Below are 23424 nucleotides of genomic sequence, written 5' to 3' on the forward strand. Positions count from 1 at the left end.
CTTTCCTGGCGACACTTTTTCTACTTTGTATACTTTTTCTTGTAATTCTCATATTGTTTGTTGCATAATATAATGAATAGATGTTAAAAACCCCTCATTGGTGTAACATTTGTTAATGACACTGACTTCTGCCAATTTAATATGTTTGGCGAAGCCAAGAAGTTGTACTGTTTGCTCACAGTCTTAAAATCAACTACAATTTAGCCTCCAACAAGTGCTGTGATTGAATTCACCCATGTTGCAACAAAAAGCTTACGAACGCCACTCTACATGTGCCATAATTGGAATAAAGCCATGTCAAGCTGTGCATCATGCACACCCCTGGTGGCTGTTCTAGGTTGAGATAGCTTCAGTGGCTTGGATGGGAAGTTTTCTCCAAACTTATTATATATTTTTTTTTAAATCATAGCATTACCTAAAAGTGTGAGAGTTGCATGACGGGGTACTGTCCTATTCTTCATGGATTACTGGTGCTACCAGCTCTTACTACTGTATATATGGGTAGTGTACGCAGTGTGTGGGTGCTACCTGCTATAAGAGGATATGGACCTGATTTAGAGTTGCATTCAAACTCGATAGTTGAACAATTATAGTCAACTGGGCATACATCTAAGTAAAACTGCGCATGTGCTCCAATGGTCTTGTGATGGCAGTCGCAGAGGGGATTTATTTGCAATGTGATTGACAGTCTGGGAGCATTTGGAGGCAGTAACATGGAGTGGCCACAAAAGTACAGGTAGTTCAGGACCATTTCTGATTCTGTACGTAGTTAAGATGTCTCAGACATCTTACTTCCGGTAGCCATGCTGCATGACCCTAGGTCTACTCAGAAATTCAGTAATTGACTGATCTGCGACCAACGCTGGGACTTGCAGAGCATCTGGGGGCGTCTCAAAACAAATCCAGGTGGCAGCAGCATTTGCATCATTCCGCAGAGCCGCTGTCTCCTGGTTTCTAGCTTCACAAATTCAGTTTTGTTGTTTTATTTTCATTTTGCACAGCACAAACTGTCATTCACCTGGGTATGTTTATTTATAAGCCTAATAAATAATGGAATAAAGCAAAGCTTGACAAGTAGCATAGTTAATATCCAACTTATTTATTGGAGTAAGAATGATTGTCGTTATTTGAAGCCGTCTTTTAATTATTTTGCATTTCTTTTCAGCCCCAAACCTTAAAGGCAGACCGCGCAAAAAGAAGCAGTGCCCACAGAGGAGAGATTCTGTAAATGGAGTGAAAGATGCCTCCAATATTTGTGATGGCAAAACTGTTGCCAAGGTAATCTTTTAAAAGCTCACTTTCATTTCTGCTGCCTCTTGATTGTTTATTGTTCCAGTGTCTCAGATGGAGATAGCTATTTATAGCACAAAGGATTTTTTTTCCCTTCCTTGCAAAAATGCAGTGTTAGTTTGACACCAGACTGATTTTGTCTTAAAAACGAGAGCAGAAAGTAGGACAGTGTTGTTGCATTCCTGTCATGTAGCATTAGCCAGCTCCCGGTGACATAATAACTTCCAGGAATGATTTTTCAGTTTTAAAAAACAAACAAATAAGACGAATAAGCATTGCAGGAATATTTATTTTATTTTTTAAACTTGTCCTTCAACAGATGTATTATGCCTAAAATGTATATTCTCTCTATGCATATGTGAGTGAATGCATAATTAGACAGGATCTGACTGTTGGGGAACTAGAAGTCCCAGAATGCCAGCCTGAGAGCCACAGTTTGTTAGACCCTGGTTAATGCATCTGGAAATTGTACAAATCACATGGCCGGTCCCAGAATGCATCATATCACAGTCACACTACAAAGCCCAGCTTGCACTTCATAGAAACAGAGATTCTGACGGCAGATAAGAACCACTTGTCCCATCTAGTCTGCCCCTTTTTGATCCTTAGGGCGGGATGTACTAAGTGACGACATCGCCAATCGTCACAATGCTAATTGCATATGTACTTAGATATGCGATTAGCATAGCGAAGAACAGCTCTTCCGATAAGAGCTGTCCTTTGCGATCTCTGGTGGCTTCCTGACATCCAGGTTTCGACCCTGGGAGTCATTCTGCACATGCAGAGAGTGACGGGGGTAGCCGCTGAGCATGCTGGGAGGGATTTGGTCGGATCCCTTACACCAGCGCTGCAGAGAGAAGCCCATAGGCTCAGGGCCGTCTTTTCGAATGGACTCTTGCCCAAGGGCCCCAGGCATATAAAGGCCCTAGGATGATAGCTGAGGGTCCCCTCTTTCCAGGGGTACCAGATTTTTGAAAATCGGCCCTGGCGAACCGGAGATATCCAACTTGAAAGCAGTGGTCCCCATCCAAGCCTGTTAATTGATTTTCCCAGCCAGATATCTCAGGTTCTGTCTGATTTAGAGTTTTTCTGAGGATATACTCCAAAAGCTGGAACTCTCCCCTTTCAGTGTACATGGGCAGCTTGTCTCTACTGTGCCCAGAACCAGAGATATCAGCCTTCAAGCAGCTGGTCCCTGCTCCAGCTCCACACGCCTAATATGCAGTTTTAGATTTTCATTGGGGAATTGCTCTGGCTCCTGAAATCTGATCCCCAAGTCCCCAGTACCTCCTGACAGGTGGGACTCTCTAGTTTTTTATCCCATTCAAACCTAAGAAATACATTTTCAGGAACTTGAGATATCTGCAGTGAAGCAAGCTGCCCTCCCACCAGAAATTGATAAATATTAAGCCCACTCCACTATCCACCCCTCCCCTACGTATCAAACCCTGGAAGTCATGTACTAGGGCGTCTTCATTCAGCCCAATGCCCCCTCTACAGTTTAGCCCCATCTGTACAGTAAAGGAGTAATTAGCAGAAATTACTGCTCCAGGTCCTACATGCTTAGTGGAAGATAGAACACCCCCTACCGCCCGCATGACATCAAACCTGCCGCTGATAGCACCCCCCACCCCTACTGCTGGAGGATGGTTAGGGGCCCTAGTGCATTGCTGTGCCCAGGGGCCTACACTGCTGTTAAGATGGCCCTGCATAGGCTTCTATGGGGGTATTGCCATAAAAATCTAGCAATCCCCTCCACACGCTATCCCGGCGGCCGAGGGTTAGTGCATTCAGAAAATGCGCTAAATGGGGGTTTACGCATTTTTCGTTTAGTACATCCCGGTATTAGTTCTTTGTAAGGATATTCATATGTCTATCCCAAGCATGTTTAAATTGCTCTACTGTCTTAGACTCTACCAACTCTGATAGGAGGCTCTTCCACTTCACTACCCTGTCTGTGAAGTAATTTTTCCTTAAATTTCCCCTGAACCTGTCTCCCCCCTCAGGGCATGTCCTCAAGTTCTATTACTCCTCTTTCTTTGAAGAATGTTCCACCCTGGACTTTAACCCTTGGTATATTTGAAAGTTTCCATCATGTTCCCCCTTTCCCTTCACTGCTCCAAACTATACGTGTTAAGATCTTTTTACTATTTCTAGGTATGTTCTAAGATGTAGGCCATACACCATTTATATCCTTATGGAGATATGGCCTCCAGAACTGGACACAGTATTCCAGGCTATAACACCTGTAGTTCTACAGTACTGAGGCAGCCACAGGTTGCTAGACCCTGTAAATCCCATTGAACTCTGCTCTGCAAACATGATTTTTTTTTCTTTCAGATTTTAAATAGCCCATTCAAATACCTGTAATTCCCCTGTGCTTTCCTCTGCCTTGCTGTTTCATTTTAATAACAAATATTTAAGCATTAACAATGGGTTGATATTGATGGACAATTCATTTAACAGTCTGAATAATTTACCTTGTCTGGAAGCTTTCATCATACTGTAAATACAAAATATACTGAAATATTAGTGGCTACAGAAAATATTTTTTCCCAACATGTAGGGGCAGCAGTCGTTTACACGATCTCCGGCATTGAGCCTCAAACACTTAGTGCTATTTATTTAGCTTTTTTTATTTTATGTTTGATTGTTTTAACTTTTTTTGGTGTATTTTTTTGTTCTGTTTTGTGTTTTTATGTAATCACAAGACTAGAAAGTACCACAAAGATAATACAAAAACAGTGATGTAGCAGAAAAATTAAATGTTTTACTTCAAACTGACAGAGGGAGGGATGCAAGCAATTATTATAGGGAATTTTGAGAAAGTTCTCGGAAGTCTCTGCAGTCCTGCAAGGTGTACTGTAACTTGTCTGTTAAGAAATGTAAACAACAGAACAACTTGCAATTAATGGGATGGCAATTTCAAACTATTCTTTTAATACTTTGACAGTTTGACTAGACCAAAGCAGATGCTTGCATAGATGTAAAATGGTGGTTGTAGAGAGATGTAAAGTGTTCTAGAGTTATAGGAATACTGCATTTTAAATTCCCCCCTGTGTTACATCATATATCATGTTAATATCTAATTTTCCAATTTTGATTTTAGAGGCTGTTAAGGTGAAATCTGACTTTGGAACACTTGCAGCAATCATGTGGTTGCCCCAATTCCTTATCAGTGGTCATGAGTCATCTAGAAGGAGTTAAAGTGTAACCCCTAAATATTATTTGAACTCTGAATAAGTAGGATGTCTAATCTTTTTGTGAGATGGAAAGCGATAGCATCAAGCCTCATGCACATCATTCTTTTAGGTAAAATGTGAAGTAAAGACGACCTTACCGAAAGCCAAGACTGCCAACGGCAACTACAAGAAAATCTCAATTGAGGATAAACCAAAGGCGGTTGCGGGAGATGGATCTAAGACTGGAGAATGCAAAGCCGATGAGCAGGCATTTCTCGTAGCACTATATAAATATATGAAAGAGCGGAGGACACCTATTGAGAGGATACCGTATTTAGGGTTTAAGCAAAGTAAGTAGAGAACTTTTATTAGCTATACATTCTTATAGTAGGAAGAAAGTAAGAACTTAAGTACATTTTACATAAGTTTGCATGGCGCACACACACACACACACACACACACACACACACACACACACACACGTGTGTGTGTGTGTGTGTGTGTGTATATATATATAATATATATGTGTGTGTGTGTGTGTGTATATATATATACACAGTATATATATATATATATATATGTGTGTGTGTGTGTGTGTTTGTGTGTGTGTGTGTATATATATATATGTATATATATATATATATATATACACAGTATATATATATATATATATATGTGTGTGTGTGTATATATATATATATATATATATATATATACTGTATGTATATATATATATATATATATATATACACACACACAAAAACTCTCCTGCGCTGTTTGGAATATGAAAAGATTATTTCTATGGAATATTTTGATCTGGCTGCCTTATCCCTGTTAGAAAGAACTGAAAGAATAAAGAATATATAGCAATAGTGAGATTGGCGCCTCTGGGTTAAAGTCAACGCCCAGCAGTTAGTCACACCCTCACAGTGGTTTTACACAAAAACGAAGTTAAATATTCAGTAAAAAGATTAACATGGAGAGTAATTAGTCTCCATGTTAATATTTTTACTGAAAATTTCACTTCATATATACATATACAGGTTGAGTATCCCTTATCCAAAATTCTAAATCCCACATCTTTGGGTCAGCAGCTGAGATAATGACATATATATTATATATTGTGTGTATGTATGTATGTATGTATGTATGTATGTATGTATGTATGTGTGTGTATGTATGTATGTACATATATATATATATATATATATATATATATATGGCTTGTTGAGGTGAGGAACAGTACACTGCTCACATATAACAAACACAGGCGGCACTCCACGGTCTTGAAAAGGCAGTGATGTTTATATATGAAAAATCAGCATGAGAGTCCAATGTTTCAACACCGCGCAGGGTGTTTTAGTCAAGGACACACTGTAGTACCTGTGGCCGGCAGTGTTGCTGAGCGGGGGGAGGGGAATTGGGGGGTGCAACAGGACCATCCTTCAGACTTCCTCTGAAGAAGTCTGAAGGAGGGTACACAGCTCCCTCCTGGACGAAACGCGTTGCCGTATGCTGACATTCGGATAAGCTTTTCATTCTTTTTTTCTGATGTACGGGCACTCACTTGGTTGTTTATACCACTGTTTTTAAACTGGATTACACTATGTGTTTTTATTCTGTTTTATATTGTATGTGTATATTGGATTCTCATTAAAACTTGTGAAAAAATCTCCATGCAGTCAGTGATCCTGTATGGACCAGCTAAAGACATGAGATAAGCTTTTGAAAATTTACTCTATGATACGGGTTCACTCATAAGCTTTATTCAGCATAAAATTGGTGTTGTTCCAATTACTGCACTAGGAGGCACTCTTTGTTCATATATGTTGGATTGCTGGGAGATCTAGTCCCTGTTGCGGTCTGTTGGAGCAAGGATGTATTGCTATGCCTCCTGATGAAGGTTCTACGGACCGAAAACGTTTGAGGAAAATGATTTGTGCAAGTTGAGTATGGTTAATAAAAACTTATCAAATTTCATTCTATGTTCAAGTGTGGAGAGTGCCCCCTGTTGGACTGTTTCTATATCTATGAAACTTAGGTATCTGGAGGTCACCCCAGCTGTTGATTTTCGGAGGATGTGAGTGCGACCTGGCATATATATATATATATATATATATATATGTATATAGAGAGAGAGAGAGAGTGAGAGAGATAGATGCCACATAATAGTGTTCTACTTTATTTTATGAACCATAGTAGTGCATTTATTAATGTTGCGCCCCATAGAAGTGCCCTAGTTCACGGTGTTTCATATTGTAGGGCTGCCAGTACACAGGTCCTAATTCATGTTTGTACGCTATGCCCGACGTTCACGCAAAGGAGCGATTATCGGTTGACTGCTCATGTGGTGTAATCACATGCTATGAGCCCCATAGCAGGCACTCCCTGCACCAAAGTAGCTACTCCCTTGGTGTGCATGTTTCATAATGTGAAATAAGCCCTTTAGTGTGATATATTACTTACCCAGCATGAATGTGATTCAACCAAGAAAAGGTCTATTATAAAACTCTGTATCCCTGCTTCTGCTGCTGTTGCAAAGTCTACATCAGCTGTTCTTTTCAGATCTCACCTTATGGTCTAAATTATCATGGAAAACCGCATAATGCCTGCTTGGCCTTCCAATACTTTTATGTGGCTGATTTGTGGGATTACGAAACCTATTCTTCAAGTAGTTAATATTTTATGCTGATGTTCCTTTAAATGCTGTTTCCAGGTGAATATATTTTTGTTCAGAGGGTATTTGTAGCTTTGGTGGCTTCTAAAACACCTTCTATTTTCAATATATTCTTATATGCTTATGAGCTTTAGAAAACACCAGGTGCAATGCATGAGGAATGTCCAACGTACAGTGCTTGATATCCAGTGAGATAATAATGGTTATAATGTTTTGTAAAGAGGTAAACAGAAAGGCTGGATGTAGCCAAACTGTGATAGAATGGGTGTCTGACTTCTGCTTCAGTTTTTATGGTACTGTCTTATAATGTCACTCAGAGGCGTAGCCAGAACTTTGTGGGCCCTATAGCAGCAATTTGAAGGGGCCCCATCTCAGTGCTTCTAGAGACACCTCTCTGCAGCAGTTGATAATGTTATGCCCCATAATAGTGCCCCAGTTAATTTTCTAAACCATAATAGTGCCCTAGTTTATTTTATGAACTGAAGTAGCGCCCTAGTTCACATTATGTCACATTTTAGGGCACAGTACCCTCAATTTACATTATGACATACTTTATCCCCAGTTAATATTTTTCCACAATACAGTGCCCCCAGTTCACATTATGCCATAATGTGGTGCCTTCCCTTGATATTGTGCCACAGTACAGTGCCCCAGTTTATATTACAGTATGCACATTATAATGCCTCCCAGTTAATTTTATATTAAATTACAATGAGCAGGTCCAAGGGCATAACTAGATATATTGTAGGCTCCAAGGACAAAGTTTGTAAGGGTCCCTATGAACCACCTGGTGGTGAAAATTGTATCTAATGTGTAATGGTGATAAGGAAGGTGGCCCCTCTCAGCTCTGGACCCCACAGAAGCTGCACTGCCTGCACCTATGGTAGCTACGCCCTTGATGTCACTGTCTTCCAGCTGTCTGGTTAGGCAAAGTAATCTCCAAGTGTTCAGTTTAAGGGACTGTATAATCAAACCAGTAATCAAGGGCTCGGAAAGCTTGAGATCAGAAGGAAACAACTCAGTGCTGTGAAATTCCCTGAAAACATGCATGCCCAGGATAAGTGTATTGAATGGTGGTGTTAGTCTCAGTGGGACTAGGGAGTACATGCTTACTGTGAATTTAAGAGAAACATTTTTGGTATATACAGTACTGTATGCATTCAATGTGCTGTAATGGGATACAGACTGGGGTTCCGCTGACATCACTACAGTTTTAATTTTTCTCTATCGTCCTAGTGGATGCTGGGGTTCCTGAAAGGACCATGGGGAATAGCGGCTCCGCAGGAGACAGGGCACAAAAAGTAAAGCTTTAGGATCAGGTGGTGTGCACTGGCTCCTCCCCCTATGACCCTCCTCCAAGCCAGTTAGATTTTGTGCCCGGCCGAGAAGGGTGCAATCTAGGTGGCTCTCCTAAAGAGCTGCTTAGGAAAGTTTAGCTTAGGTTTTTTATTTTACAGTGAGTCCTGCTGGCAACAGGATCACTGCAACGAGGGACTTAGGGGAGAAGAAGTGAACTCACCTGCGTGCAGGATGGATTGGCTTCTTGGCTACTGGACATCAGCTCCAGAGGGACGATCACAGGTACAGCCTGGATGGTCACCGGAGCCTTGCCGCCGGCCCCCTTGCAGATGCTTAAGTAAGAAGAGGTCCAGAATCGGCGGCAGAAGACTCCTCAGTCTTCTAAAGGTAGCGCACAGCACTGCAGCTGTGCGCCATTTTCCTCTCAGCACACTTCACACGGCAGTCACTGAGGGTGCAGGGCGCTGGGAGGGGGGCGCCCTGGGAGGCAAATGAATACCTATTTTGGCTAAAAATACCTCACATATAGCCTCCGGAGGCTATATGGAGATATTTAACCCCTGCCAGAATCCGTTAAGAGCGGGAGACGAGGCCGCCGAAAAAGGGGCGGGGCCTATCTCCTCAGCACACAGCGCCATTTTCCCTCACAGAAAGGCTGGAGGGAAGGCTCCCAGGCTCTCCCCTGCACTGCACTACAGAAACAGGGTTAAAACAGAGAGGGGGGGCACTAATTTGGCGATATGCTTATATATATATTAAGATGCTATAAGGGAAAACACTTATATAAGGTTGTCCCTATATAATTATAGCGTTTTTGGTGTGTGCTGGCAAACTCTCCCTCTGTCTCTCCAAAGGGCTAGTGGGTCCTGTCCTCTATCAGAGCATTCCCTGTGTGTGTGCTGTGTGTCGGTACGTGTGTGTCGACAGGTAGGAGGACGATGTTGGTGAGGAGGCGGAGCAATTGCCTGTAATGGTGATGTCACTCTCTAGGGAGTCGACACCGGAATGGATGGCTTATTTAGGAAATTACGTGATAATGTCAACACGCTGCAAGGTCGGTTGACGACATGAGACGGCCGACAAACAATTAGTACGGTCCAGACGTCTCAAAAACACCGTCAAGGGTTTTTAAAACGCCCGTTTACTTTAGTCGGTCGACACAGACACAGACAGGGACACTGAATCCAGTGTCGACGGTGAATAAACAAACGTATTCCTTATTAGGGCCACACGTTAAAGGCAATGAAGGAGGTGTTACGTATTTCTGATACTACAAGTACCACAAAAGAGGGTATTATGTGGGATGTGAAAAAACTACCATAGTTTTTCCTGAATCAGATAAATTAAATAAAGTGTGTGATGATGCGTGGGTTCCCCCCGATAGAAAATTATGGGCGGTATACCCTTTCCCGCCAGAAGTTAGGGCGCGTTGGGAAACACCCCTTAAGGTGGATAAGGCGCTCACACGCTTATCAAAACAAGTGGCGGTACCGTCTATAGATAGGGCCGTCCTCAAGGACCAGCTGACAAGGCTGGAAAATATAATAAAAAGTATATACACACATACTGGTGTTATACTGCGGCCAGCGATCGCCTCAGCCTGGATGTGCAGAGCTAGGGTGGCTTGGTCGGATTCCCTGACTAAAAATATTGATACCCTTGACAGGGACAGTATTTTATTGACTATAGAACATTTCTATATATGCGAGATGCACAGAGGGATATTTGCACTCTGGCATCATGAATAAACGCGATGTCCATAACTGCCAGAAGATGTTATGGACACGACAGTGGTCAGGTGATGCAGATTCCAAACGGCACAGTATGGCCGTATAAAGGAAGAGGACTTGTTTGGGGTCGGTCCATCGGACCTGGTGGTCACGGCAACTGCTGGAAAATCCACCGTTTTTTACCCTAAGTCACATCTCTGCAGAAAAAGACACCGTCTTTTCAGCCTCAGTCCTCTCGTCCCTATAAGATCATATCTGCCCAGGGATAGAGGAAAGGGAAGAAGACTGCAACAGGCAGCCTATTCCCAGGAACAGAAGCGTTCCACCGCGTCTGACAAGTTCTCAGCATGGCGCTGAGACCGTACAGGACCCCTGGATCCTACAAGTAGTATCCCGGGGGTACAGATGGAAATGTCGAGACGTTTCCCCTTCGCAGGCTCCTGAAGTCTGCTTTACCAAGTCTCCCTCCGACAAGGAGGTAGTATGGGAAAAAAATTCACAAGCTGTATTCCCAGCAGGTGACAATTAAATTACCCCTCCTACTACAGAAAAGGGGTATTATTCCACACTATATTGTGGTACTGAAGCCAGAAGGCTAGGTGAGACTTATTCTAAAAATTTTTTTTTGAACACTTACAAAGGTTCAAATTAAGATGAAGTCACGCAGAGCAGTGATAACGAACCAGGAAGAAGGGGACTATATAGTGTCCCGGGACATCAGGGATGCTTACCTCTATGTCCCAAATTTGCCCTTCTCACTAAGGGTACCTCAGGTTCGTGGTGCAGAACTGTCACTATCAGTTTCAGACGCTGCCGTTTGGATTGTCCACGGCACCCCGGGGTCTTTACCAAGGTAATGGCCGAATTGATGATTCTTCTTCGAAGAAAAGGCGTCTAAATTATCCCTTACTTGGACGATCTCCTGATAGGGGCATAGTCCAGGGAACAGTTGGAGGTCGGAGTAGCACTATCTCGGATACTGCTACAATCAGCACGGGTGGATTCTAAATATTCCAAAATCGCAGCTGATCCCGACGACACGTCTGCTGTGCCTAGGGATGATTCTGGACACAGTCCAGAAAAAGGTGTTTCTCCCGGAAGAGAAAGCCAGGGAGTTATCCGAGCAAGTCAGGAACCTCCTAAAAACAGTGCATCATTGCACAAGGGTCCTGGTAAAAATGGTGGCTTCCTACGAAGCAATTCCATTCGGCAGATTTCACGTAAGAACTTTTCAGTGGGATCTGCTGGACAAATGGTCCGGATCGCATCTTCAGATGCATCAGCGGATAACCCAATATCCAAGGACAAGGGTGTCTCTCCTGTGGTGGTTATAGAGTGCTCATCTTCTAGAGGGCCGCAGATTCGGCATTCAGGATTGGATGCTGGTAACCACGGAGCCCAGCCTGAGAGGCTGGGGAGCAGTCACACAAGGGAAAAATTTCCAGGGAGTGTGATCAAGTATGGAGACTTTTCTCCACATAAATATACTGGAGCTAAGGGTAAATTTATAATGCTCTAAGCTTAGCAAGACCTCTGCTTCAAGGTCAGCCGGTATTGATCCAGTGGGAAAAACATCACGGCAGTCGCCCACGTAAACAGACAGGGCGACACAAGAAGCAGGAGGGCAATGGCAGAAACTGCAAGGACTTTTCGCTGGGCGGAAAATCATGTGATAACACTGTCAGCAGTTTTTCATCCCGGGAATGGAAACTGGGAAGCAGACTTCCTCAGCACGACCTCCACCCGGGAGAGTGGAAACTTCATTGAGAAGTTTTTTCCACATGATTGTAAACCGTTGGAAAATACCAAAGGTGGACATGATGGCGTCCCGTCTGAACAAAAAACGGGACAGGTATTGCGCCAGGTCAAGAGACCCTCAGGCAATAGATGTGGACGTTCTGGTAACACCGTGGGTGTACCAGTCGGTGTATGTGTTCCCTCCTCTGCTTCTCATACCTAAGGTGCTGAGAATTATAAGACGTAGAGGAGTAAGAACTATACTCATGGCTCCGGATTGGCCAAGGAGGCCTTGGTACCCGGAACTTCAAGAGATGCTTACAGAGGTCTTATGGCCTCTGCCGCTAAGAAGGGACTTGCTTCAGCAAGTACCATGTCTGTTCCAAGACTTACCGCAGCTGCGTTTGTCGGCATGGAGATGGAAAGCCGGATCCTAAGGGAAAAAAGGCATTCCGGAAGAGGTCATTCCTACCCTGGTCAAAGCCAGAAAGGAGGTGACCGCACAACATTATCACCACGTGTGGCGAAAATATGTTGCGTGGTGTGAGGCCAGGAAGGCCCCTCAAAGAAATTTCAACTCGGTCGTTTCCTGCATTTCCTGCAAACAGGAGTGTCTATGGGCCTCAAATTGGGGTCCATTAAGGTTCAAATTCGGCCCTGTAAATTTTCTTCCAGAAAGAATTGGCTTCAGTTCCTGAAGTCCAGAAGTTTGTCAAGGGAGTATTGCATATACAAAACCCTTTTTTGTGCCTCCAGTGGCACTGTGGGATCTCAACGTAGTTCTGGGATTCCTCAAATCACATTGGTTTAAAACCAGTCAAATATGTGGATTTGAAGCATCTCACATAAAAAGTGACCATGCTCTTGGCCCTGGCCTGGACCAGGCGAGTGTCAAATTGGTGGTTTTTTCTCAAAAAAGCCCATATCTGTTTGTCCATTCGGACTGGGCAGAGCTGCGGACTCGTCCCCAGTTCTCTCCCTAAGGTGGTGTCAGTGTTTCACCTGAACCAGCTTATTGTGGTGCCTTGCACCTACTAGGGACTTGGAGGACTCCAAGTTGCTAGAAGTTGTCAGGGCCCTGAAAATATGTTCCAGGACAGCTGGAGTCAGAAAATCTGACTCGCTGTTTATACTGTATGCACCCAACAAGTTGGGTGCGCCTGCTTCTAAGCAGTCGATTGCTCGTTGGATTTGTAACACAATTCAACTTGCACATTCTGAGGCAGGCCTGCCACAGTCTAAATCGGTTAAGGCCCATTCCACAAGGAAGGTGGGCTCATCTTGGGCGGCTGCCCGAGAGGTCTCGGCATTACAACTCTGCCGAGCAGCTACGTGGTCAGGGGAGAACACGTTTGTAAATTTCTACAAATTTGATATCCTGGCAAAAGAGGACCTGGAGTTCTCTCATTCGGTGCTGCAGAGTCATCCGCACTCTCCCGCCCGTTTGGGAGCTTTGGTATTATCCCCATGGTCCTTTCAGGAACCCCAGCATCCACTAGGACGATAGAGAAAATAAGAATTTACTTACCGATAATTCTATTTCTCGGAGTCCGTAGTGGATGCTGGGCGCCCATCCCAAGTGCGGATTATCTGCAATACTTGTACATAGTTACAAAAATCGGGTTATTATTGTTGTGAGCCATCTTTTCAGAGGCTCCGCTGTTATCATACTGTTAACTGGGTTTAGATCACAAGTTGTACGGTGTGATTGGTGTGGCTGGTATGAGTCTTACCCGGGATTCAAAATTCCTCCCTTATTGTGTACGCTCGTCCGGGCACAGTACCTAACTGGCTTGGAGGAGGGTCATAGGGGGAGGAGCCAGTGCACACCACCTGATCCTAAAGCTTTACTTTTTGTGCCCTGTCTCCTGCGGAGCCGCTATTCCCCATGGTCCTTTCAGGAACCCCAGCATCCACTACGGACTCCGAGAAATAGAATTATCGGTAAGTAAATTCTTATTTAAATACTCATGTTATGGACTGCAGCAGATACAGTATTTGAAGGTTGTTTAACTTTTCTGTATTTTAGATTTATATGTTTGTTGTATTTAATTGTGTGCAATGCACACAAATTCATCATCTCTGTTGTAAGTAAAGATGGGTACACACACTAGGCAGATCAGATAAATGTTCCGAGCCTCTGAGTGATTATCAGATTAGTGTGCACCTGTACACACTCAGATATTTTGATCTCACAATGTGCTTACTTCAAGGGGGATCTTGGAGGTCGGCCTTCATATGTTGTAAACAGGACATAAGATGCATCCTCCTGAGCATCTGAAGTCATATCATCTAACATTACTGTATACACACCTATGCAATTACCAGCCTGATGTGAATGGTTATTTTATTATGTATTACAAGTTCTTTATATAGCTCACACATATTCCGCTGAGAATATTTGTCCATTCAAATCGGTCCTGCCCCAGTGGAGTTTCCAATCTATGTTCCCTACCACATGTACACACACATACTGTATATACACTAGGTATAATTTTTATGTTGTCAGTAGCCAATTACCCTACCGGTATATATTTTTGGAGTGTGGAAGGAAAGTGGAGCACCCAGAGGAAACCCATGCAAACACGGGGAGAATATACAAACTCCACACTTAGGTGGGAACTGAACAATAGGCCTCAGCGCTGTGAGGCAGTAATGCTAACCATTACACCATCCATGCTATCCCAGTGATCAAATATTCTTCGTACAGCACTTTGGAATATGTATGCGCTATATAAATGACTTAAAATAAATGAAAAGTGTCATTTCATACTGTACATATTTAACGCAACTAAAGCAGTACTTTTATTTAACAACACAAAGAAATGTTTTCTCTTTCACCAGATTAGTAATATGTGCTGCAGATATTTTTTTTTCTTTTCATTGAAACCATGTGTTATTTTTATGAGGAATGTCACCCCTGCATGTTTTACATAACAATTTACATACCTAATTGGCACTGATTGCTGTCGAGCTCTGGCAGCCATGATAAACTTGAATAACTGCAGATGATTACAATGTTTGTCTCAAAACTGGCTGTTTGAAATAGAAGAGCAATGAATGTGCTTCGAACAGCTTTGTCACATTATGCATTGATTTAGATTAAATCAAGACCTAAGCAAATCTGTTAATGCATTTGAGAAACATTGGAAGGTTGAGGCAGACTTTTAGAATTGTTTTGTGTTGAAGGGTGAATATTCTCATTTTAATTTTCTTGAACTCCTTATAAACAAAAGCACATTAAACAAACAGGTCTTAAATCCTCTGCTGCGGAGCTGCTTTTAATTTAATTGTTATTCTAGCAAGTCGAGCAACCAAACCAAGTAGAGTTCTTCCTTTATATTCCTCTTTGCAGCATACACCAGGAATTTGTCATAGGTAGAGAATTCAGTTAGGTGCAAGGTTTAACGAGGGAAAAAACCTTGCGTATCTTGTGCCCAATTGTAGATATATGCACGCTCCCGATACCCGCGGTAGCCAATATTTAAAAAATGGTTGCAGGGTTTTTGGTGCTAAAACCCGATGGTGCATGAAAAAATAAAATAATAATAATTAAAAAAAAAAAAGATTTTCCTCTGTCTGATGGTCAGCCCTCCATCTTCCGACTGAGGAGGGGGCTTCTAGGAGTCTTGGGGGTTGGTGGGAGGTACTGGGAATGCTGGGAGGCGTGAGGGCTGCTGGGAGATGTAGATCTCCCAGTGGTGGCTCCCGTGGGGGTGGGGTTTACACTTACACTGGCGGTCACTCATGTACACTCATGTACACTCACACCCAGTGGAGGTTTTTACCTATGGGTTTCAAGACTGCAACCCCCCCAGGTGATATAATACAGCTCACTGTCAGTGAAGCCAGATGCAGTCCGTGAGACTGCACTGGCTTCACTGTGACTGGCAGTGGCTTCCGATTGGATGTCCTACCTGTCAGTCACAGACACTCAAGGCAGTCCCATTGGGAGGAGTTTCCTCCCTCTGGGGCTGCCAGTCCGGGCTTCCGATGCTGGATGCAGAAGACCATGCTTCGGAAGGTGAGTAATTACAGCCTATTTTAGCTTACAGGAAACTTCCAATTGCTTCATTAGTCCTTGTGGGTGCAGCCAGGGTCCCAGAGAATGTCAAGGTGATTTTTCATAAAAATAGCGATTTTAGGAAAAATCAGACTTGCTATGGAGGTGCGAGAAAAGAGACACCAGTGATATCTATGCAAACCACTGCATCTTATTTTTAGTCCTCTAATTGAATAGCAATTGAATCTGCTTCTTAGAATGTTCATCAACTCCTACCTTTTATACTGTTACTACATGACATTGTACTTAGAGTGTATAATAAAGTTATGTTGGTGTACATCATATACTATCTGGAAGAGAAGTATACATCTGTAACAAGCAAATGTTAACACAAGTCATTAAAATACTTCCTGCATTTCACGTTGAATCACTTTTTTTTCTGTAATACTTCACCAGGTTTTTCTAGCTTGTTGATATAATAGGGTGCATGTTGAAATGAGCTTTTGGTTTGTGTGTTTTTGTTTCTATTTTATTTCTGTTGTACAATATTGGTGACAGTTCATTATTGTTACCATTTGAAGAAATAAAACCTAGAGTCAACTCAACTCAAAAAACCTGAATTTCTTAATACTTTTTTTAATTCATTATTAGAATTTTTTCTTTGAATATGTTGTGGCCACATTGATATTTCTCATGTTTCATTTTGTTTGACATGAAAAATTGTTCAGTGTATATTTGATGTATGCCGGATAATGCAATGCTTATCTAAATACTTATTGTCCCTCTAACAGTTAACCTTTGGACTATGTTTCAAGCTGCTCAAAAACTGGGAGGGTACGAAACGGTGAGTGCTTTTGTATATTTTACATTTGTTAACACTGTTTATGTAGCATCCACCTTTCTAGAACTCTTGCACAATAAGGTGGAACTAACTAAAGTCTGGGTATAAACTAGTTGTACAGAGTCCGTATCTAGGTAAGCATACAACTAAGAAGTCTCTGCCACAGGATTTTGGCCAGTAAATGTAGGGAAGTGGTTCATAAATTCTACTTTGTGATAAAATGGGGGATTTGTTTGATATAGCAAATAAATTATTGCTTTTTACTTTATTGATGTCAGTCTAGATGTGTCCTTATGCTGCTAGAATTTTTGCTCTATATGTAACTAGATGAATGGTGTGACTTAGATGCTGTACCATGGATAGCTAGTTCTGGACATTTTAGTGTCTTATTCACACTGCATACTGTCTTTAGCGCACTGCAGTCGTATACAAACAGGATTGTAGTGTACTGGGGGGCTTAGAATTTGTACTTTTATTTTAATTGTCGCAGTACAAATTTCACATGATATTGCTTGGCAGGACACATGGCGTAGCTGTCATTTTGGCCACCAGTGATATAGCATGCACTAGTTCTAGTTGTGCACAAGTTGTTTGTGCTTTTATCACATTAGCAGTGAGACATAAAATATTGCAATTTTGAGTCAAAGTACTGAGCGACAGATGCTTGGTATGGCTGAAGGTGGGTACACACCAGGCAATGTGCTTAGTATTTCCCCTCCTGGGCTAGGCTGCCCGACGGTGGTCATACACACTGTGATGTCATGCCACGGCCGGCTGGAGCATGCAGCTTTGGACGATGAGTCCAAATTGAGCATGCACGGCTGAGACCGAGGGTCATTAACAACATGCGGGGCCGCGCATAGCTCGCCATCAGCTGCATACACAGTGGGTAATATAGTAAACTAATGAGTGGAAAATTAGTGTGTGTGCACTTAGAGGCACATTTTTTTTGGCTCACCAAATAGCCCTGTTTTGAGGTTAGCTGAATGAGGACACATCTGTATTTAGAATGGAATCCATTCTAATGCAAAAGTCCATCCCAAGATATAGGTAATTAAGTTACAACTTAATTACCAGTAGATGTCATGGGACAGTCTTCACAAGTACTGATTTAAAAGGAAATGTGAAAAAAAAATGAGGAGAGTAAAAGTTATAAGTAAAAGCAAATGTCTTATAGTGTTAGCAGTGCACCCCTCTCCCAAAAAATAATAGCCTTACAGTATAACCTCAAATAATACAATAGTGTGCAGAAAAACAACCTTTATCCATTACATGGATCAGTGCTAAGATGATTTACAGTATGCATACCCTGGGTCGTCAGCTTTCTGATTATATGCAATGAAATTCCATTTCCCAGAAGCCTATTCTGCATAGGAGTGGCTCACTTGCATATAATACATAGGAAGTAGCTTACAACTATCCAACCCTATACCATATATTGCAGTGGGGAGATTTTAATTATATGTAACACGCACATTTTAGTCTACAGTTGAAATATTATCACACCTTTGTGGATTGGGTCATTTGATTAAACTCAGTCCTTTTATCTAGTTCTATATAACATTTGCTTATTAGAGAAGAACATCAATCTCCCAAAATATGCAGACATCACCTCTTCCCAAGGCTACAGAAGCCCTCTGCCAAAATCAGAGCAGGGCCGAAACTAGGATTTTCATCACCCGGGGCAAGGCAGTAATTTGGCGCCCCCTCCCTCCCCCCTAAACCCCTTCCCCCCCCACAAAAAAAAACCAGACAAACAAACAAACCCTATCAGACTGAAAAAAAAATCAGATTATCAAAAGTTTGGAAAAAAGGGTATATTATTGGACAATATTCCAATATGTGCCTCAAATGCCCTATGCGTCACATGCCCGTCAGCGTGTTCAACTACATGCTTCTCTGTGTTTACCCATACATTGCACTATATCATAACACTTCATCACTGCACTATATTCCCCTATCCACTGCACTACATCACTATACTACATCCCCCTACACGCTGAAATACATCACTACACTACATGCCCCTATGCACTGCACTGCACTACATACCCTATATGCTACATCACTACGCTACATCCCCTTATATGCTACACCACATAAGTGCACTACGTGCCCCTTTATACTGCAATACATTATTACACTATATACCCTATATGGTACACTACATCACTGCACTACACCCCCCTATAAGCTACACCAACTCCCCCCATCTGGGAGGCAAAGCGGGGGTTGATATTGCTAACTGGGAGCACAGTGCGCTTCTATAGCTTGAATGGTGCACCGCAAGCTAGTCATAGCACTGCATGGCAAAGAAGAGCGTTTAAGACAGAAGCCGACATAGGAGAGATCCCAGGTACTGGAGCTCACCGGCACAGTGTCGCAGCCAGCTGCCCACAGCTGGGCCAGATACATTGCCCTGGGAGCCGTCTGCTGTCTCACTGGAGCGGCACAGCACTACCAGTAAAAAAAATCCCTGTTTCTCTGTAACTCCTTGGTGCCCCCTCAAATCCTGTACCCGGGGCGCATGCCCCGCCCCCTCCCTCTAGTTACGGCCCTGATCGGAGTTCCTGTATGGATTCCGCGATGAAACTGAATTTAATAATAATATGTCATACAAGTAGACTGAGTATTCTGCTTGAGCTGAATATGTGATTTTGGCTTGTCCAACGGACACCCTTTAAAAAAAAAAAAAGTGTATAATATTAAATCAGAAGAAAGAATTGTGAAATTTAACTTTTCCTTGTTTCACAAATTTGGAGTAAAAGCTTAAATAAACAATATTTCAGAATAGCAATTCACATTGGGGGTTTATTGAATCAGTCTTGGAGAAATGCCTGATTAATTCCAGCTTTAGAAGAATTGTAAACTTGTCGTAAAAACTACAAGTGGAAAACACATGTAACTCTTCCCCGTCAAGGAAATTAGTTGGGTCTGTAATTTTTTCCCATGTTAAGAAAGAGCTTATTATCGGATATGCAGCCAAGATTGTATACAAAGAAAACTTCACTTGGCAAAATACATGACATCTGCTCATGTCTAATAATGTGGAATGTATTTAAAAAGCTTTAGAACATAATCAGAGTTGCGCATTAAGAAATTGTGTTTTGCGCTGATCTGCTTTAACTGTAGTGTAAAATAGCTTAATGGATGGAAAGCCACCAGCAAATAAACAGGAAGTTACCCGTTATTCAGAAAACTCTCCTCACTCGTTCATATTAACTAATGCTATCTGACAGGAGCAGCCTATATTTAGCTCACTGATACATTTTGATGGTCACGGAGTGAACACTATGTTCTTTGAACCAAGAAAACATTAGATAAGGCAGAAAAGATTAAGATCTTTATTTTATTTTTTATTTTTATTTCCCCAATGGTACAGTGTTTGAATGCAACACACACTCGTAGATGACCTCTGCAATACAGAAATGAGAGATGTCAATGCTAATTCTTTCCAGATTCTACTGTGATTAAACGGAACGTATTTCTGTTTAATTATTTTTTTTTTTTTATATACTGTAATCCGCTAACCTCAAGCTACGCCTGCACTTTAGCACAATTGTATGCCAGAGCGGAAAGCCAATGCAGCAGGATCCGGTGCTCAAATGTACATTTAGCAAGTGCCAGCTATGCCTTAAAGAAGTGGACTCAATTTGTTTGTGGATCTTAACTTTTAGCGTTCACTCAAACCTTAACTCTGTGACTGTTTGCATCGGCAGTGTAATTTTCTAGACAAATTGAGTGTGTGTTTTTTTTGATTAAGGGTGTTTTTTCGGACTGGCTGAATACGCATCTTACTTTCTCACTTGTGACACAGCAAAAAATGGAGCATGCTCCGTTATTGGTGATGAATGTATTGCTTTGCAAGCAAGTGTGAACAGGGGCAGATCGGGAACTAAAAGTGGCCCTGTAAAATTTTGTAGAAGTGGCCGACATGGGCAGTACGAGAGGTATAACATACCGTGTAGCCATGGCAGCATCATTGGATGGCAGAGTTGCTGTACTACAAAGATGGAATAACAGAATGAATGGGGACAGTGGAGTGTACGGAGTGCGTTGGGCTGCCTGTCATGTGGGGGGTGGGGCCACATGACAACACACAAAACAGGACCTGCAGACACGTTGACCTACCCGGAATCTTCCTGGTGAGACCTATGGCCAAGCCACCCCTGAGTGTGAATGTACCATGAATAGTTTTGGCGCTTAGAATACAAATACTTTGTAAATGGACATAAAATGGCTAATAAAAAAAAGTTCATTGAATAGAGAGTTATGTTAACAATGTTAATCTGCAGACAGATAGCATGATTTTATTCCAGCCTTGTAGCCATGGGTCTGTGATAAAGATTAGAAATACTGCCATGTGCTGTGCATTATTGAGATCAAGGCGTGCTATCTAAATATAGGAGGGTGTTCTAGGTCTTCTTATACCTAGTGTCTCCCCTCCTTCACATGGGAACTGTGGCAAACTGATGCACTAAAGAATTTTACCAATCACACCTTAGTGACCCAATCGGTGGGTGGTGCAGATTGCATAGATCTTTGCCACAATACATCAGAAAATATCCCACATACTGTGAAACAGACGAATGGGTGGCAGGCAGGAACAGGTTAAACACTAATATTAACTCTGAGTTTTCACAACTGCAGCTGAAATGCTACATTTATTTATCCATCCTGTTGCAGTTCTGAAATAAGTGTAAATCCGGCTCCTTGTTTTGAAAATATGAGACTGAAAATGTATTTAAATGTGATAAACCCCCTCTGTGACTTCCAGAAAGCAAGACAGCATAATAACCTTTCCAGCAATAATTTGTTTTAAAAGTAACAAAATCCGTGGATCATACAGTGTTATTTTGCTTTATAAGAATGGTTTATATTGTAATGTTTTTGTTGCTTAATATAAAATATAGAGTACTGTAAGTATACTTTGGAAAATATTATTCCAGAACGTTAATATTAACATAAATGTGCCTGTTGATTTTGTACAGATAACTGCCCGGAGGCAATGGAAACATATTTATGATGAATTAGGAGGAAACCCAGGAAGCACTAGCGCTGCTACATGTACACGTAGGCACTATGAAAGGTAAGTACGATGACAATTGGAATACAGAAAGATGTTAGCTGATGTGCTCTGATAGCAGCAGTAGTAGTAGAAGTAGAGAGGTACAAACATTAATGTACAAAAATCAAAGCAAAAGATAGGGGTTCACAATGGATGAAGTAGACCATTGGTTTGGGAGCAATGTGTCAGATGAGTGTAGAAAGTAGAAGTCCAGGCCAGACGTCTTTCAGCTTGTTTGTGCTGAAGTTTCTGTTAACAAAAGACAGGACTGTCTTGGAAAAACCAGGGCACGTGGAAGTAGGAACGGATAAGGAGCTTCGCTAAAGGCATATTCTTGAAGAGCAGACCCAAAGTTTGTGGAATCTTATGCATGCATTTTTGTGTGGCTATCGTTTCTGTTATATTAGAAGAAGATACATTTTTGCAGTGGTCATTTTGTTCCTCTTGGAAATCTTGGCCAGCTTTTGCTTATCCAGCTTTTGCAGAGCTACATATACCAGCATGTATTTCCACAACTTGAAAACCACAGGCTGCTGACCTCTGGTTTGCAAGATGAATTATTCTGGGCCATACAAGGGTGCACACTAGATGGTATGTTTACCAATGTGCAGGTTTACAGAAGTGGAGATGTTGCCCATAGCAACCTAACAGATTCTACTTATCATTTATTTAGCACCTTCTAGCAGATGATAGCTAGAATCTGATTGGGTAATATCTCCACATCTATAAGCATGCACTTTAATGTACGCTGAGTACTCCAATGCGCTGTGTTGTGGAATTAGTATGCACTGACAGTACTACAGAGGAGTTAGCCTTAGGTTTGGCATTCACTACAGATGCCTTGCTGAGCTCCACAACAAACATACCTGGACATGTTCTACCAGTTGTAATGGTATATACAGTGTTATAATATGTTTTTAAATAATTTACACTCACATTTTTTATTACTTTGTTGCATATACACTGTGTGTGTGTGCTTGTGTGTGTGTGTGTGTGTGTATATATATATATATATATATATATATATGTATATATATATATATATATATACATATGTGTGTATGTATGTATGTATGTATATACATATATATATATATTTATACATACAATAGCCTTTTGTTGTAATGGGACAGCATACTTGATTTGTCTTCATTTTTTTTATTTGTAATGCAAGACATTTGGCAGTTGTTCTTATGAGTTCTTTTAATGTGCATTTTAATGCACAATGACTATTACATTTAATTACATACAGACCCAAAAGGGTAATATTTCAGGATGTAGTGGAAAAAAATAATGCAATGCAGGTACCTCTAGAACTGATGGAATCCGGTTTCACTGTTTTAAATGCAGCCCTAAAATTCATTGCAAATGTCAAGTTCCTTTGAACATGTAACTATTACGTATTCTTTAGACACATATTGATAGACCTCCAGGCTTTTTTTCTTTTTCCTTTTCTTTTTTTATACAGCTCCGAAAGATTGTTTACCCTGTATGTTAAACATCTTTATTTTCTGTACATGCATCTCTGGGTAATGTTGTTTATTTGTCATATTTTGTTAAAGAAAAGTCAAGTTGTATAATTTACTGTAATGCAGAT

General features: G+C 41.6%; 1 protein-coding gene across 2 annotated transcripts in view; it reads left to right on the forward strand.

Annotated features, from left to right (window-relative positions):
• Nucleotides 1-23424, forward strand: part of ARID5B (AT-rich interaction domain 5B) — a 351469-nt gene that overhangs the window by 260728 nt on the left and 67317 nt on the right. For both annotated transcript variants that reach the window (XM_063961814.1, XM_063961815.1), the window contains 4 exons: nucleotides 1166-1278; nucleotides 4603-4822; nucleotides 16710-16762; nucleotides 21751-21848. In XM_063961814.1, coding sequence (XP_063817884.1) covers nucleotides 1166-1278; nucleotides 4603-4822; nucleotides 16710-16762; nucleotides 21751-21848 — 484 coding nt within the window. The remainder of the gene's footprint in view (nucleotides 1-1165; nucleotides 1279-4602; nucleotides 4823-16709; nucleotides 16763-21750; nucleotides 21849-23424) is intronic.

This window comes from Pseudophryne corroboree, chromosome 3, assembly GCF_028390025.1.
Source record: "Pseudophryne corroboree isolate aPseCor3 chromosome 3, aPseCor3.hap2, whole genome shotgun sequence".
NCBI classification, from domain to species: domain Eukaryota; kingdom Metazoa; phylum Chordata; class Amphibia; order Anura; family Myobatrachidae; genus Pseudophryne; species Pseudophryne corroboree.